Genomic DNA, 14,469 nt, shown 5'->3' on the forward strand with positions numbered 1-14,469 from the left:
CCCCCCCCCCCACCCTCTCCCTGCCCCTGGACCTGCTGGGCCTTGGAGGTATCATGCTGCGGTGGGACCAGTGGTGTCCCCTTCCTGGCTTCGTGTGCGTTCCCTGTGGGGCAGGAGGAGGCTTCCAGGGCCTGTTTCCAGGTCTTTGTGTGTCTCTCTGGGCCTGCACTCTGATTGTGCCCCAGTGGGGGTTGTGGCTCTGTCCTCCTGTGCTGTGTTGTGTCTCTCTCCACAGCCTCAAGTCTCTGCACTGGGGGCCTGATTCTCACTGGATGACTTGGCTGCGTTTCTTGCCTCTGTGTGAGATGGTTCGCCTTTATGGCTTCTCTCTGTACATGTCTGTCTTCATGCTGTGCACTTCAGGGTCTCAGTCTTTGGGTTGTGATGCCCAAGCATATTAGGAGAAGAGGCCCCCTCTGTCTTCCTGCCCCAACTCAGAGCCCAGCGCAGTGAAGGTTTGAGGACCGGGCTGTTGAGGGGTGAGGGGCTCTCTGGGGAGGCTAGGCCTGCAGGCCTGTCCTGCCCAGAACAGGTGGGCCTGCTGTTCTGGTTGACAGCTGCGTTGTCAGTCTCCTGCTTCCCCTCCCCCCATACCCTCCACCCATGTCTGGGCACGTGCAGAGGGGTGCTCTATGCAGTGACAGGGATCTGGCCTTGTTTTCCGTGCCTTTACCTGCCAGCTGAGTGGCAGCCCGCTGTGCTTTGCAGTAGGGAGGAGGCTGGGAAAGGCGGGCAGTGCAGCGTCAGCCTCCCTGTGTTACCCCAGCTCCCGGCCATCAGGCTCAGCGCCAGCCCTGCCTCTCAGGAAGCCTCCCCGACCATGACCCTCATGGATGCGGGCGGGGGAGGGTGGCCGAGGGGCCCAGGACCCAGCCTGGCCTTGCTGTCAGGGAGCTCCCTGTGCAACCTCACTCAGGTGGCCTAGGGCTGGCCACTGGGGATCTGCGGCGTGTGGACAGAGCTGCTCTGCGCCGTCACCCTGCCTTCACAGTGTTGGGAGGGAGGGATCGCCAGCTCTGTTTCACAGAAGAGAATGGGGGAACAGGGGCACCAAGGTCATACAGCCAGTAAGGGCAGAGCTGGGGACCCTGTGGCTCATGGCTGTCTGGTCTGGGCAAGAACTCCGGGTGCTGGGGCCCTAAGACGCAGCATGAGGTGGCTGGAGAGACCCTGGCCCTGGCTCTGCTGGTCACTGGCACGGGCAAGTCACATCACCCTTCTGACTGTGCAGGCAAGATGAGAACACCTGTGTCACAGAGCCGTGAGTGTGAGGCTAAAATGAGGCCATGTCTGTGAGGTGCTGACAGGTCCTTGTGGGTGGGGTGGGGCGGGATCGAGCATCTGGGCCTTCCCTTGGGAGGCCCTTCTAGCTCCTGAAGCTCTCCATCCCAGGGTGGGCCCAGCTCACACCGCCTCCTACTGGAAGCTGCCCTGATTTTTTAAAGACCTCAGAAGCACTGAGAATGCGATGGTCTGGTTGTACCTGAGGCAGGGTCTGGTGCCTTCCCACCTATAAGAGCACAGGCTGGCAAGGGGGAGACTGGCAAGGGGGGTGGGACAAGCCAGCCCAAAGGGGTATCATTCACACACCCCCATCACTGAGTTCCTAGTACGGGAGCCCTGGGTGTGCTTTATTGTAGGACACTGAAGGACAGGCCTGACTCCTGAGTGCCTGGATCAGAGAGCAGGGAACCTGAGGTGGGCAGACCCCACCTCAGAGGGGTGAGCAGTGACTGGATTGCACCAGCCTGGAGCTTGGGTTCACTAAGCTGAAATGGGCCTTAGGCATAGCACTGACCAGGGCAGCCCCACGGGTTGAGTCCCTACCCTGAGGGGCTCCTAGGGGTGGGGGCTGGAGGTATGCCACAGACATGGACACACACCCTGGCATGGCCTCCTGCAAAGTGTCTGCTCAAACCAGCAGACCTCCATGGCAAAAGCCCAAGGCAGAGTCCAAGCAGTGGCCAAGCTGAGACCTGGGAGGGGGGCTGAGGGAACACTAAACCAGAGACCTTGCCCGGGATCGCACCAGGGATTCAGAGGGGTCAGCAAGGAGACCTGGAGTGGAGTCCCTGCTGGAGGAGGGAAGCGTTGGAGGCTGGCGCCATCTGGGAGGGCTTCCTGGAGGAGGGGAACTCAGAGGTATAAGGGCTAATGGAAACAGGCAACAGGAATGCTCTGTCCCAAAGGGCTGAACACAGAGATGGCGTTCCCACACTGGCTTCCAGCAAAGCCTTCCCACAGAGCAGGGCTTACTCTGATAGGGGTGAGCGCCTTGTCCCTGGGGGTGTGGGTGCAGAGGCTGGGAACCCTGTGGGGACTCTAATTCAGACAATCAGATCCTCAGCAGGGAGTTATCAGTGTAATCGCTTCCTTGTCCCCAACCTTAAAATGAGAATAGTCACATCTACTCCTCAGGGTGGTCAGGAGTCTTTAATAACATATCACACTTAGAATGGTGCCCGACACGCAGGAGGGTTCGGTTAACTTTCTCAGACAAGAGAATTTGGAACCTGCTTTGTCTGAGAGTAGCTGAACCCTGATCCCGCCCTGCTGTGTGACCTTCACCCTCAACTTTGCCTCTCTGGCCCATAGTGTCTTCATCTGTAGCAGATGGTGACAGTGTCTCCTCTCAGGGATGGTGGGAAGACCTGCCAGGTGGGCTGTCTCTCTGTAGTCCTAAGGGTGGCATCTTCAGAGTTGGCAGCTGGAGTGGGAGGTGGTCTAGAGGCATCATCCTTTGCAAATGTGAAAGATTATCGTATTTTTTTTTAATCAGTCTCACTCTGTTGTCCAGACTGGAGTACAGTGGTATGATCATGGCTACTATAGCCTTGACCTCCTGGGCTCAGACGACCCTTCCACCTCAACCTTCCAAGTAGCTGGAACAGGTGCACGCCACCAAGCCTGGCTAATTTTTTTACTTACTGTAGAAATGAGGTCTTGCCAAATTGCCCAGGCTGGTCTCCAACACCTGGGCTCAGGCAATCCTCTTGCCTTGGCCCCCAAAGTGCTGGGATTACAGGTGTGAGCCCCCACTCCTGGTTAGGTTATTGATATTTTTAAGAGCCCAGCAGGGGTGCCAAGAAGCAAACCAGAAATCTTCAGCTCTGCCCACAACTGTGAGGGCCTAACTGGGGAGGCAGTGTGTTTGAGATGGGAGGGGGCATTCCCAGCAGGGGGAGCACCCGAGTGAAGGCCTGGTGGCGGGGGAGACCTGGGTGCTTTGGGGAAACAGCCAGGAGCTCTGGGTGGCAGGAGGGCAGGTCTCAAAGGCCACAGAGACGGCGTGGATGGGTTCTCTAGGCCCTGTGAGGTTGCAGGTGATGGGATCTGAAGGGAATGAGACCCCTGTTCACCCTCTGGTCCTGTCCCCACAGGACATGCGGAAGCACGTGACTATGACCTTGCTGGACACCGAGCAGTCGTATGTGGAGTCGCTGCGCACCCTGATGCAGGTAAGTCTCGGAGCCAGGACCCTGAGGACGGTCATTCTAAGAGGCTGTAAGACAGGCCTGAGCAAACCCCTGCCATAGACAGGGACCCGAAGCCAGAGAGCTGTGATCCTGGGACACATTGCCCTTCCACGGAGGACTCTCGACATGGCCACCCCAAAGGAGGAGGATGCCACCTCCAGGGCAGGAGAAAATGGAGAGGGCCAGGCCGCCCCAGTCCCACTGTCCTCCTCCACTTTCCCCTAGCAGCTCTGACCTGAGCTTAGACCTGGAGCCTCCTCTGGCGTGCCCCTTCCATTTTATTCATTGACTGGGAACACGTTTGTTGAGTGGAATTAAATGTTGAACACCTGCTGTGTGCAGGTCCTGTCCGCTCATGAATGAGAGACCAGCTTCTCCCCCCAAAGCTGTCAGTTCTGTTGAGGTCATAGTTGCATATAGAGGACACTCTAGAAGCACTGAGGGGCTTCTTCCCCTCAGTGGGAAGAAGGATGTTCCCTGGAGGAGGTGTTGGCTTCCAAGACCTGTCTTGTTGGCAGCAGGAACAGCACATGCAAAGTCAAGTAAGGAGGCTGGTCGCGGTGGCTCACTCCTGTAATTCCAGCACTTTGGGAAGATTACTTCAGCCCAGGAGTTTGAGACCAGCCTGGGGAACATAGCAAGACCTCGTCTCTACCAAAAATTAAAAAATTAACCAGGCATGGTGGCGCCTGCCTGTAGTTCCAGCTACTTGGGAGGCTGAGGCAGAAGGATTACCTCAGCCCAGGAGGTTGAGGCTATGGTAAGCCATAGTTGTGCCTCTGCACTCCAGCCTGGTGATAGAGTGAGATCCCTGACTAAAAAAAAAAAAAGCAGTCAACTAGCCGGGCTCAGTGTCTCAGCCTGTAATCCTGCACTTTGGGAGGCTGAGGTGAGTGGATTACCTGAGTCCGCAGGTTCAAGACCCACTTGGGCAACTTGGCGAGACCTCATCTCTACAATAAATCAAAAAATTAGCCGGGCATGGTAGTGTGCGCCTGTAGTTCCAGCTACTTGGAAGGCTGAGGCGGAAGGATTGCCAGAACCCAGCAGGTCGAGGCTGCAGTGGCCGGGAGCGGGCCACTGCACTCCAGTCTGGGCGACAGAGTGAGACTCTAACTCAAAAGAAAGAAAAAAAAGCAGTCAACTAAAGAGAAGGCCTGGCACATTCGGGTCCACATGGCCAGCACAGAACACAAAGGGCTGGTCCTGTGGTGACACTGCAGGAGTCAGCAGGGGCCACACTGTGGCGGCCTTGAGTACCAGGAGGAGGGTTCAGACTCTGTCGGGGGCCCTGGAGAGTTGGCACAGGGCTTTGCGCAGGGGAGGTGTGTGGCCTGAGTCATGCTTCATGGAGCACATCAGGCTGCTGGGAAGATGGTGGCAGAAGAATAGGCCAAGGCCATTGAGATAGGCGAAGGCAGAGGCTGGGGAGGGAACGCTGGGACAGGCACTCAGGAGGTGGACTGATCAGGCCAGGCATGGTAACTGGCTGGATGTGGGGCGAGGTGGAGAAGACAGGATGGTGTCTGGACTCCTGGCCTGAGAGAGGTGAGGTTCAGAAGGGCACACGGGACAGGGTGGCGAGTTCAGGTTCAAACACAGGGGTTCTGGGGTGGCTCAGAGCCTGGATGCACACATGGGTTTGGGGCCTGGGGTAGAGAGTATGGCCCTGAGCCAGAGGTCCTCTGGCAGGCACGGCTGAGGATGAGTTTGCTTAGGCCATGCAGGCAGAATGAGAGCGAAGGGTGAAGAAGGTAGAGCCCTGGAAACATCCAGAGCTTCCATTCATTCATTCATTCATTTGTTTGCTCCACAAGTCTGCTGTGGACCCCCTCTGCATGCCGGGCAGTGCTCTCTGTGTGGCAGTGGCTCAGCAGTGAGAATGAGTGACAGGGGCCTATCTCCTGGAGCCCACTGTCTGTGGCTGAGACTGACAGTCACTAGTCACACGGATCATGCATGACAACATATAGTGATACAGAAGTGCACACAGATATGTACCCATGATGGGCGTCACTCAGCCTTAAAGAGGAGAGGCATTCTGACGTCCTATGACATGAGTAAGCCTTGAGGACATGCTGCTAAGTAAAAGAAGCCAGTCACAAAGGGCAAATACCGTACGATTCCACTTAGTTGAGACATCTAGAGTAGTCAAACTCAGAAAATAGAACGGTGGGTGCCAAAGACTGGGGACGAGGAGTAGGGGTACAGTTTAATGGGTATAGTTGGAAAGAGTTTAGAGCTGGATGGTCATGATGGTCACACAACATCATGAATGTATTTAATACCACTAAACTATAACACTTAAAATGGTAAATTTTATGTTATGTATATTTCACCACAAAAAATACACTGCTTTTTTTTTAAAGTGCACAGAGTCATGAGAACACAAAAGAGGGGCCTGCCCTGGTGTGGGGCGTCAGGGCAGGCTTCTCTGAGGTTGGGGTGTTTAGCTGAGACCTGAAGGGTGGGTAAGATTTTAGCAGAGGGAGTTGGGAGGGGATGGGCCCAGGCAGAGGGTTACAGCAGGAATAAAGGCTGGGAGGCCAGAGGGAACCTCGCGCAGGGAGGGGCCAGAGGGGAACCGTGTGGCTACTGGAGGGAGGGCTGCTGGGCATGGAGCTGGGCTTGACGGCAGGCACAGGAAGCCGTAGGAAGCACACAGCCGGAGTGCCTCACAGGAGTAGATATCCAGGAGCCGAGGGGACCTTTGCCATCCCTAGGTGAGCGCTGGAGGCATTCGTGTTGGACCGTCCAGGGTTTGTTTTGAATCACTGTCCTCCCTGGGTGATGCAGCCTGATTATCTCACTTCTCTGAGCCTCAGTTTCACCTGCAAAGGGTCGCTGATCATGCCTGTCTCCTAGCAAGAGGACTAAAAGGTGATGACACCACCCATGCCAGTTCGTAGGCAAGAGGCAGGAGCAGTGGAGAGTAGGGGCCAGGCAGGGCCTGGGTGTGTCTCTCTAGGGCTCAGGGCAGGGCTGCACACAGGGAAGGCATGCAGGGCCTGGAGGTGTTGGGTGGGGAGGATTTGAGGTAGGCCGGAGGGTGTCACCTGAACCTGAGGACTGTCACTTGAGGCAGCCCTGGTGTGTGGGAAAGAGGGCTGAGGCCCGCCTCCGGGGTCTGGAGCATGGCTCTGAGGCCCAGCTGTCAGGCTTTCAAACTTGGCTTCATCTCTTGACCAGCTGTGTGATCTGGAGCACATTATGTAACCAGACTCCGCCTCAGTTTTCTCATCTGTAGGGTGGGGATAATAGTAGTACTTGCCTGGAAGGCAGATTACAAGAAAGAGATGTGTTTAATTTAGCATACTGCAGCTCTGCATGCATACGTGTGTGTTTAAATTAACAAATTAAATTTGCCCTTTCAATTAGCTTTGTAAGTAGATAATATATTCCCCTTCTTCGTGCAAGGAAATTAAGACTCAGAGAGGTTAAGAAACTTAGCCTGGGCAACAATGAGACCTCATCTCTAGAGAAAAAAAAAAATCCAGGTGTCCTGGTATGCTTTTGTAGTCCCAGCTACTCAGGAGACTGAGGCAGAAGGATCACCTGAGCCTAGGAAGTCAAGGCTGCCACGAGCCATTATTGTGCCACTGCACTCTAGCCTGGGTGACAGAGACCCGGACTCAAAAAAATAAAGAAAGAAAAAGAAAACATGCTCAGGACCATCCTTCTAGTAAGTAGCATTAACTGACATTTACTGAGTGCCCACTATGTGCCAGGTACAGTTCTGAATGCTTTACATGGCCAGACATGGTGGCTTATGCCTGTAATCTCAACACTTTGGGAGGCTGAGGTGGGAGGCTCGATCACTTGAGGCCAGGAGTTCAAGACTGTCCTTGGCAGCAGAGCAAGACCCTGTCTCTACAGGGGGGAAAAAAAGAATGCTTTACATGAGTTAATTCGCATCAACTTGACTATAACCCTCATTTTACAGATGATGAAACTAAAACTGAGAAGTAAGGCGGTTTGTCCAAGGTCACAGAGTTAGGAATTGCCACAGCCTGGGTTGCAACCCTGTCAGTCTGACACTAGGTCCTCTCTGTCACCCGCTAGTCTACCCTGCCTGAAACATAGTGGTATTCAAATTGAAATTGGAGTCCACAGCCCTGGTATTACCTCCTGGTGGTTACTGCCACCACAAATTAATTAGTATTGTCACTGCAGGCCAGGTGCTTAAAATGAAGACGTTAATACCAAGGTTAGCAGCCAGAAGGAGGTAGGATTTGAACCCAGATCCTAGGACTACCCCCTTTCCTCAGTGTCACTTTCATCCTCTCAGCCTGTCATAGCCTCAACGCTCACAGCTAACAAACCCCCTTTCCCTGACCACCGGGACAAGCCCCCATCCCTCAGCACCCCTGTCTATTTCATAGCACTCCCTACCTTCTAGCATACCGTATAGTAAGTTACTGATTTCTTGTGCTTCCTTTTCTGCCTCCCTCCCCTCAAATGTCACCCACAAATAAGGGGAATTTGTCTGAGTACCGAGACAGCCCCAGTACTGAGCAGCCAACACACGGCAGCTGCTCAGGGAGCATTTGTTGAGTGAGTGTGGGTTCTGTCCTGGGCTGTCAGCCGTTGTTTATTCTTTCCTCCCACTGTGTCCCTGCTTCTCTGTGGCACGCTGGGATCTGGCGGTGGCGAGCGGCTTGGCTGCTGCTCCTGGTGGAGCAGAGACCCTGACCCAGCCCAGAAGCTGGCTCATCTGCCATCTGTGAGACAGAGCCTGCCTGCCTGCCTCCTCACCGTCACCCCTAGACTTTTCGGAACCCCCTAACCAGAAGAAGAGGATTCTGTTGAGCTTTACTTTCTCAAGCTTGTTTTACAAAACAAGCCAGATTTTTTACAGTGTTTAATATAAATGTTATTGTAACATCACATATGCTTTTTCAAATAACACCCTATTTCCTTGGCCTGTAGTTACAGTTTTGGCCAGTAGGGGGCGACTTCTCCTTGAGAGCACCAGCCGCTGAGCTAGGCTGGCCTTGCTTGGGGAAACACCATTGCATAACAGGACTTTCGGTCACAGACTGACCAGCAGACCTGAAAACTGCAAAACAACGTTCTGATCGTTTCACTAAGAGTCTCCAGTCACTTCCATGTGGCCTTCCCTGCTTTATCTTCTCCACAGTAGTTATCGCCGCTTAACCCACCATGTGAGCTCCAGTGTCGCCCCGTCTAAGACACATGGTCTTCACATTTTAATGTCACTCTCAGGGTTCACCCTGTAATTGGTGACGTATCGTAATTTAGTTAGCCGCAAGTTTTTTTTTTAAAGATAAATAAAAACAATGGTGCATCTTAAATTTGATGAAATGTGATTAATTTTTTTCCTTTTCTTTTTCATTTTTTGAAATTGTCAGACAGGTAATGTGCCCGCATTATAACAAGGTTTAAGGGTGGCATATCACACATGTGCACATGAATACCCAATAATCACGCTAAATGAACTACAAAAGGATCTTTTTCATACTTCTTTCATCTGTTTTTTATCCGACTAGATTGTAAGCTCTGTCAGGGCAGAAAGTTTGGTCTTTCTTGTTGACTGCTGTCTTCCAGTTCTTAGAACAGTGCCCAGCATATGGTAGTACCCAGTAAATCTTGGCTGAGCTAGTGGTGGGGGATTCTCCCAGGAAGCCCCATCTTGCTTTCCTCATTCCAAGCTCTGTTTGTTCATGCATAAACACATCTTTCCTGAGTGTCCATACCTCCGTCTCCTGCCAGACCCTTGTCCGGGCAGTGACATGGGCATAGGTCTTCCCGTCTCCCTCCCAGAGCTCCTGGCCTCACAAGGGAGATGCGGGAGGCAGAGCACTGAGCTGCAGGTCCAGGTGACTCTGTGTGCACCCAGACAGGGACCTGCGCCCTAGGAGGGGGGTGCCACCTCTGAGGGGACGTGCACTGACCACGTGGGTTCTTCAGGGCTACATGCAGCCGCTGAAGCAGCCAGAGAACTCCTTGCTGTGTGACCCGTCTCTGGTGGACGAGATCTTCGACCAGATCCCCGAGCTCCTGGAACACCATGAACAGTTCCTGGAGCAGGTTCGGCACTGTGTGCAGACGTGGCATGCTCAGCAGAAGGTGGGAGCCCTGCTCGTCCAGTCGGTGAGTGGCCCCGTTGCCTGCTGCTGCCAGACCCCACAAGCTCAGGCCTTCCTGGAAGGGGCCAGATGCAGCCACTAACCCCCATCCCCAACCCACCCTGCCTGCATACTGACCGGATACTGACCCCAGAACTTGGCTAGACATTAGCACCAACCCAGCCCTTGGGTGAACTCCAAAGTTTGGCCAGACTCTGACAGAGACCCCAACCCCAAGGTTGATTGGCACACTGACCCTCATCTTGGACCCAACCCCAATGACTGACACTGACCTGACCCTAGTCCCGACCTGAGCTGGTGTTGACACTGACCCAGACCACCAATTGGATGCTGGTACTGACCTCCATCCCTATCTTTACCTGAACCTAAACAACTGTCCTGATCCTGATCCTGGACTTTTCTCCATCAGGTACTTTAATAATAATAGCTAACACTATTTGGCACTTATTATGTGCTAAGCATTATTCTAAATACATTATAAGCCAGCACAGTGGCTCACACCTGGATTTCCAACACTTTGAAAGGTGGAGGCAAGAGGATTTCCTGAGCCCAGGGGTTTGAGACCAGCTTGGGAAACTTGGCAAGACCTCGTCTCTACAATAAAATAAGATAAAAAATTAGCTGGGCATGGTGGCATGCACCTATAGTTCCAGCTCCTTGGAAGGCTGAGGCAGAAGGATCGCCAGCAGGTCAAGGCTGAGGTAGCTGTGAGTGTGCCATTGCACTTCAGCCTGGGCAACCAAGTGAGATTCCAACTCAAAAAAATAAATAAAATAAATAAATACATGATAAATGTATCAATAGCTCTAGGAGAAAGGTGCAATGATTACCTTGATTCTAAAGTCAAAGACTGAGGCACAGGGAGATAAGAAACCTGATCGAAGTCACAGTTAGTCTAACACCCAGGCTCTCCCCTACCCCAAACTCCCTGTCAGCACAGGCCAGGCCAGCACCCCTTCCCCCACCCCCGCTGCCTTCACATGTCAAGCTCCTGTAATAGTGATTGTGATGATAGAAGAGATTTTGATTTCAAAATTCAAAAAGAAATGCAAAAGCAAAACTAATAAACATCTCATTAAATGACTGTAAAACATAACATGCCATTTTCTTCCACTGTTACATTTAGTATTCATTTGTGAGAATTTAATTACACTTGAAAAACTTTCAGTTGCATTTTGTTATTTTGCCAGAATTCCCAAGAATACATGATGATGACTGATAAATCATAGCCAAATGCAAACTAAATGGTTACTCAGAGCCACATAATTACAAAAACAAAACTGTAAAAATTCTTCCAAAAATTTTACAAGTGAAAAAAAAGTTACATCTATTTTTGTGGGATGTGGGTGTGTTTTTAATGTGTTTGTTATGCTGTGGGGTAGAGCACTGAACCTGAAAAAGGTCTTAGAATGTCCCTGCTTGGCTGGGGACAGTGGCTCACACCTATAATCCCAGCACTTTGGGAGGCTGAGGTGGGAAGATCACTTGGGTCCAGGAATTTGAGACGCAGCCAAGACAACATAGCAAGACCTTGTCTCTACAAAAAAAAAAAAAATCAGAAAATTAGCTGGGTGTGGTGGCATGCGCCTGTAGTCCCAGTTACTCAAGAGGCTGAGGTGGAAGAATCGCCTGAGCCCACGTGTTCAAGGCTGTGGTGAGCTGTGATCTGTGCCACTACACTTACTCCAACCTGGATGACAGAGTGAGACCCAACTAAAAAAAATAAAGTTCCTGCTGACCTAGAAACTGATATGACCTGATGAGAGTGATAGGACCCCAACTTGGATTGAGTGCTGATACCTCCAGCCCATCATCACCCTCAGCGTCACTAGGCTCGGCCTCCACATCCAGACCTTTTCTTTTTTTTGAGTCAGAGTCTCTGTCACCCAGGCTGAAGTGCAGTGGCATGTTCACGGCCGCCACAGCCTTGACCTGCTGGGCTCAGGTGATCCTTCCAAGTAGCTGGAACTACAGGTACACGCCACCACACCCAGCTAATTTTTTAATTTATTGTGGAGATGAGGTCTCTCCAAGTTGTCCACTGGCTCAGGCAATCCTCTCGCCTCGGTGCTGGGATTATAGGCGTGAGCCACTGTGCCCGGCCTTATGTCCAGAACTTGATGCTGACCATGGACTTTGGTGGAAGCCCTGGGCCCTAGGGTGGGGTGGAGGGCAGCATAGGGAGCTCTGTTCGAGGGTAGGGTGAGTGGTAAGGGCTTCTCCTCCCTGAGCTACTTCACATCCTGTCTTGTTCTGACCGGGAGGCAAGGGACAGTTGACACCCTAGAGAGATAGGACTCTGATGGAGCCAGAAACACCACTGTCGGTCACTTAGACTATTCATGGTGCAGGGAGACAGAAACCAGGTGTTTTGGCTCCCAGCCAAGGCTTCTGACCAAGAACCTCCATATTTAGTGTGCCATCAACCCACCAGCAGGTATTAGCTACCAGCTGTGTGCCCTGCCCTGAGCCAGGCTTTACTGTGGGCAGGATAGGAGCACTTCTTTCCTTGCAGGGGAGCACTTACCCTGGGAGATAGAAGAAGCCAGAGGCCAGGTGTAGTAGCAGGCAGAGCCTGAGTCAGGACAGAGAGTACTTCCTGGGGGAGGTGAATTGGGCACAGTCCTCAGGGTGGGTGAGATTTGGAAGGGGAAGGATGTTCTTGGTGGAAGGAACTGCATGAACAAAGACAAAGTGGTTAGAATGAGTCTATCATTCAGAGAGGAGGGGGAAGGAGACCTGCCTGGCTGGACATGGTGCGGTTGAAGGCCGAGGGACGGAAATGCCCAGTGGGATGCAAGAGAGCCTGGTCTATGCTCACAGGACACAGCAGGCCCACGTCCACACACAAATGTACCCAGATAGGATAAGCACTGGGATATACGTACATGCTTAGAGCCAAAAGACACAAGCACACGCCTGATCCCTTAGACACTGTATCCATCCTAATTGGGGAGAAAGATGGTGACTCATGAATCCACGGAATACAGGACGAGGTAAGGGACACCCTGAGGGTCTCAGCCTGCCTCCTCACCCACAGTTCTCCAAGGATGTCCTGGTGAACACCTATTCTGCCTACATCGATAACTTTCTCAATGCCAAGGACGCCGTGCGTGTGGCCAAAGAGGCACGGCCCGCCTTTCTCAAGTTCCTGGAGGTACTGCAGACTGGGACCAGGGCGTGCATGGGTGATCCTTGCATTGGGCCAGCCTGGGCATCTTTGCCCTAGTCAGTGGGCCAGCCTCTGCCCTTCGGCTGAGCTGGGGGGTGCTTGCAGGGACCTGTCCTTGAACATGTGCTTCCTAGCATGTCACTATTCCTCACACGATGCCCACCCACTCTGCTCTGGGTTTCAGCAAAGCATGCGAGAGAACAAGGAGAAGCAGGCGCTATCTGACCTCATGATCAAGCCTGTGCAGCGGATCCCACGCTATGAGCTCCTGGTGAAGGTGAGCGTGGGGTTGGATGGTCAGGTGGGCAAGGCCTGGAAGCATGGGAGGAATACAGGAGGCTCTGAGCCCCTGCCTAGTTGAGCCTGGTGTCAGGGTCCCCAGGGGTTGGATAGGAAAGAAAGTCCTCTCTGATGTCTAGCTATAGGCCCTCCTGCTCCAGCAGTCACTCGGGCCCAGGGGCAGATAAGCAGACAGGTCTGGTCCCCATTCCTACCCAGGACCTCCTGAAGCACACACCTGAAGACCACCCGGACCACCCACTCCTGCTGGATGCACAGCGGAACATCAAGCAGGTGGCTGAACGCATCAACAAGGGCGTGCGGAATGCAGAGGAGGCAGAGCGGCATGCCCGTGTGCTGCAGGAGATCGAGGCTCACATCGAGGGCATGGAGGATGTGCGTGCCACCCACCCCACCCACATCTGTGTCCCTTCCTCCTCTGTGTCTGCATCTGTGGCCACCTGGAATCATGGCTGGGTCCACATCGGCCTCGGATGCCACAGTGTGTTTGCATCCATGGCTCCCAGCCTCTGTGGCCACCTGTCACCACCTGTCTGGGTCCTCTTCCACATCTGTCTCTGACCCTGTGTCCAGCAGCAGTGTTGGGAGAGTGGATAGCATGTTGCTTCCGTTGGCCTGGCCCATGGGGTGGGACCGAGGTGTCACTGGGATTTGTGGAGGGGATAGGGATTAATAACTGGCCTCAGGATACCTTGTCCCTCCTGCGCCACAGCTCCAGGCCCCTCTGCGGCGGTTCCTGAGGCAGGAGATGGTCATTGAAGTGGTGAGAAGTATCGCAGTGTCTGCCCGCCTGTCCCCACCTCCCGCTTTGTTCACTCTTCCACTCACACCTACTGCCCACAGGTCTCCCTGCTCTTCCACTCCAGCGGGAGCCCTGGTCCAGCTCTGCTTTGACTCTCTGGCAGCTGGAGGAGAGCCCTCACCCCTTCCCGGGCCTCGCCGTTCCCTTGGGCACTGTGGGCAGGTGGGTGGGCTCCTGGGCTGTGTCCACCCAGCCTGAATCCTGCCTCGGGCCCCACAGAAGGCAATCGGGGGCAAGAAGGACCGGTCCCTCTTCCTGTTCACGGACCTTATCGTCTGCACAACCCTGAAGCGAAAGTCAGGCTCCCTGAGGCGCAGCTCCATGAGCCTGTGAGTGGCCGGGTGGGGCTCAGGTGGCAGGGGCAAGGGGTGCAGTTGTCCCTCCCTGGGCCCCACTCCCCCGCCCTGGCCAGAGTGCCCCATTGGCTCCCCACAGGTACACAGCAGCCAGCGTCATTGACACGGCCAGCAAGTACAAGATGCTGTGGAAACTGCCGCTGGAAGACGCGGACATCATCAAAGGTAGGCTTGGTTCGGGCCTGCTCTGGGGTTCTGGGGGTTGGGATCATCGTCTGTGAAGCCCTCCTGGAGGGTTTGTGCTGCAGCCAGT

General features: G+C 53.7%; 1 protein-coding gene across 1 annotated transcript in view; it reads left to right on the forward strand.

The window, feature by feature from the left end:
* Positions 1-14,469, forward strand: part of ARHGEF17 (Rho guanine nucleotide exchange factor 17) — a gene marked incomplete at its 5' end in the record, with an annotated part of 58,261 nt that overhangs the window by 33,262 nt on the left and 10,530 nt on the right. Inside the window, 8 exons of the mRNA XM_008074599.2 lie at positions 3,381-3,458; positions 9,408-9,590; positions 12,627-12,743; positions 12,943-13,035; positions 13,257-13,433; positions 13,771-13,821; positions 14,080-14,189; positions 14,296-14,381. Coding sequence (XP_008072790.2) covers positions 3,381-3,458; positions 9,408-9,590; positions 12,627-12,743; positions 12,943-13,035; positions 13,257-13,433; positions 13,771-13,821; positions 14,080-14,189; positions 14,296-14,381 — 895 coding nt within the window. The remainder of the gene's footprint in view (positions 1-3,380; positions 3,459-9,407; positions 9,591-12,626; positions 12,744-12,942; positions 13,036-13,256; positions 13,434-13,770; positions 13,822-14,079; positions 14,190-14,295; positions 14,382-14,469) is intronic.

Source organism: Carlito syrichta, unplaced genomic scaffold, assembly GCF_000164805.1.
Source record: "Carlito syrichta isolate Samal-C Ts95f unplaced genomic scaffold, Tarsius_syrichta-2.0.1 Scaffold117767, whole genome shotgun sequence".
Classification (NCBI taxonomy): Eukaryota; Metazoa; Chordata; class Mammalia; order Primates; family Tarsiidae; genus Carlito; species Carlito syrichta.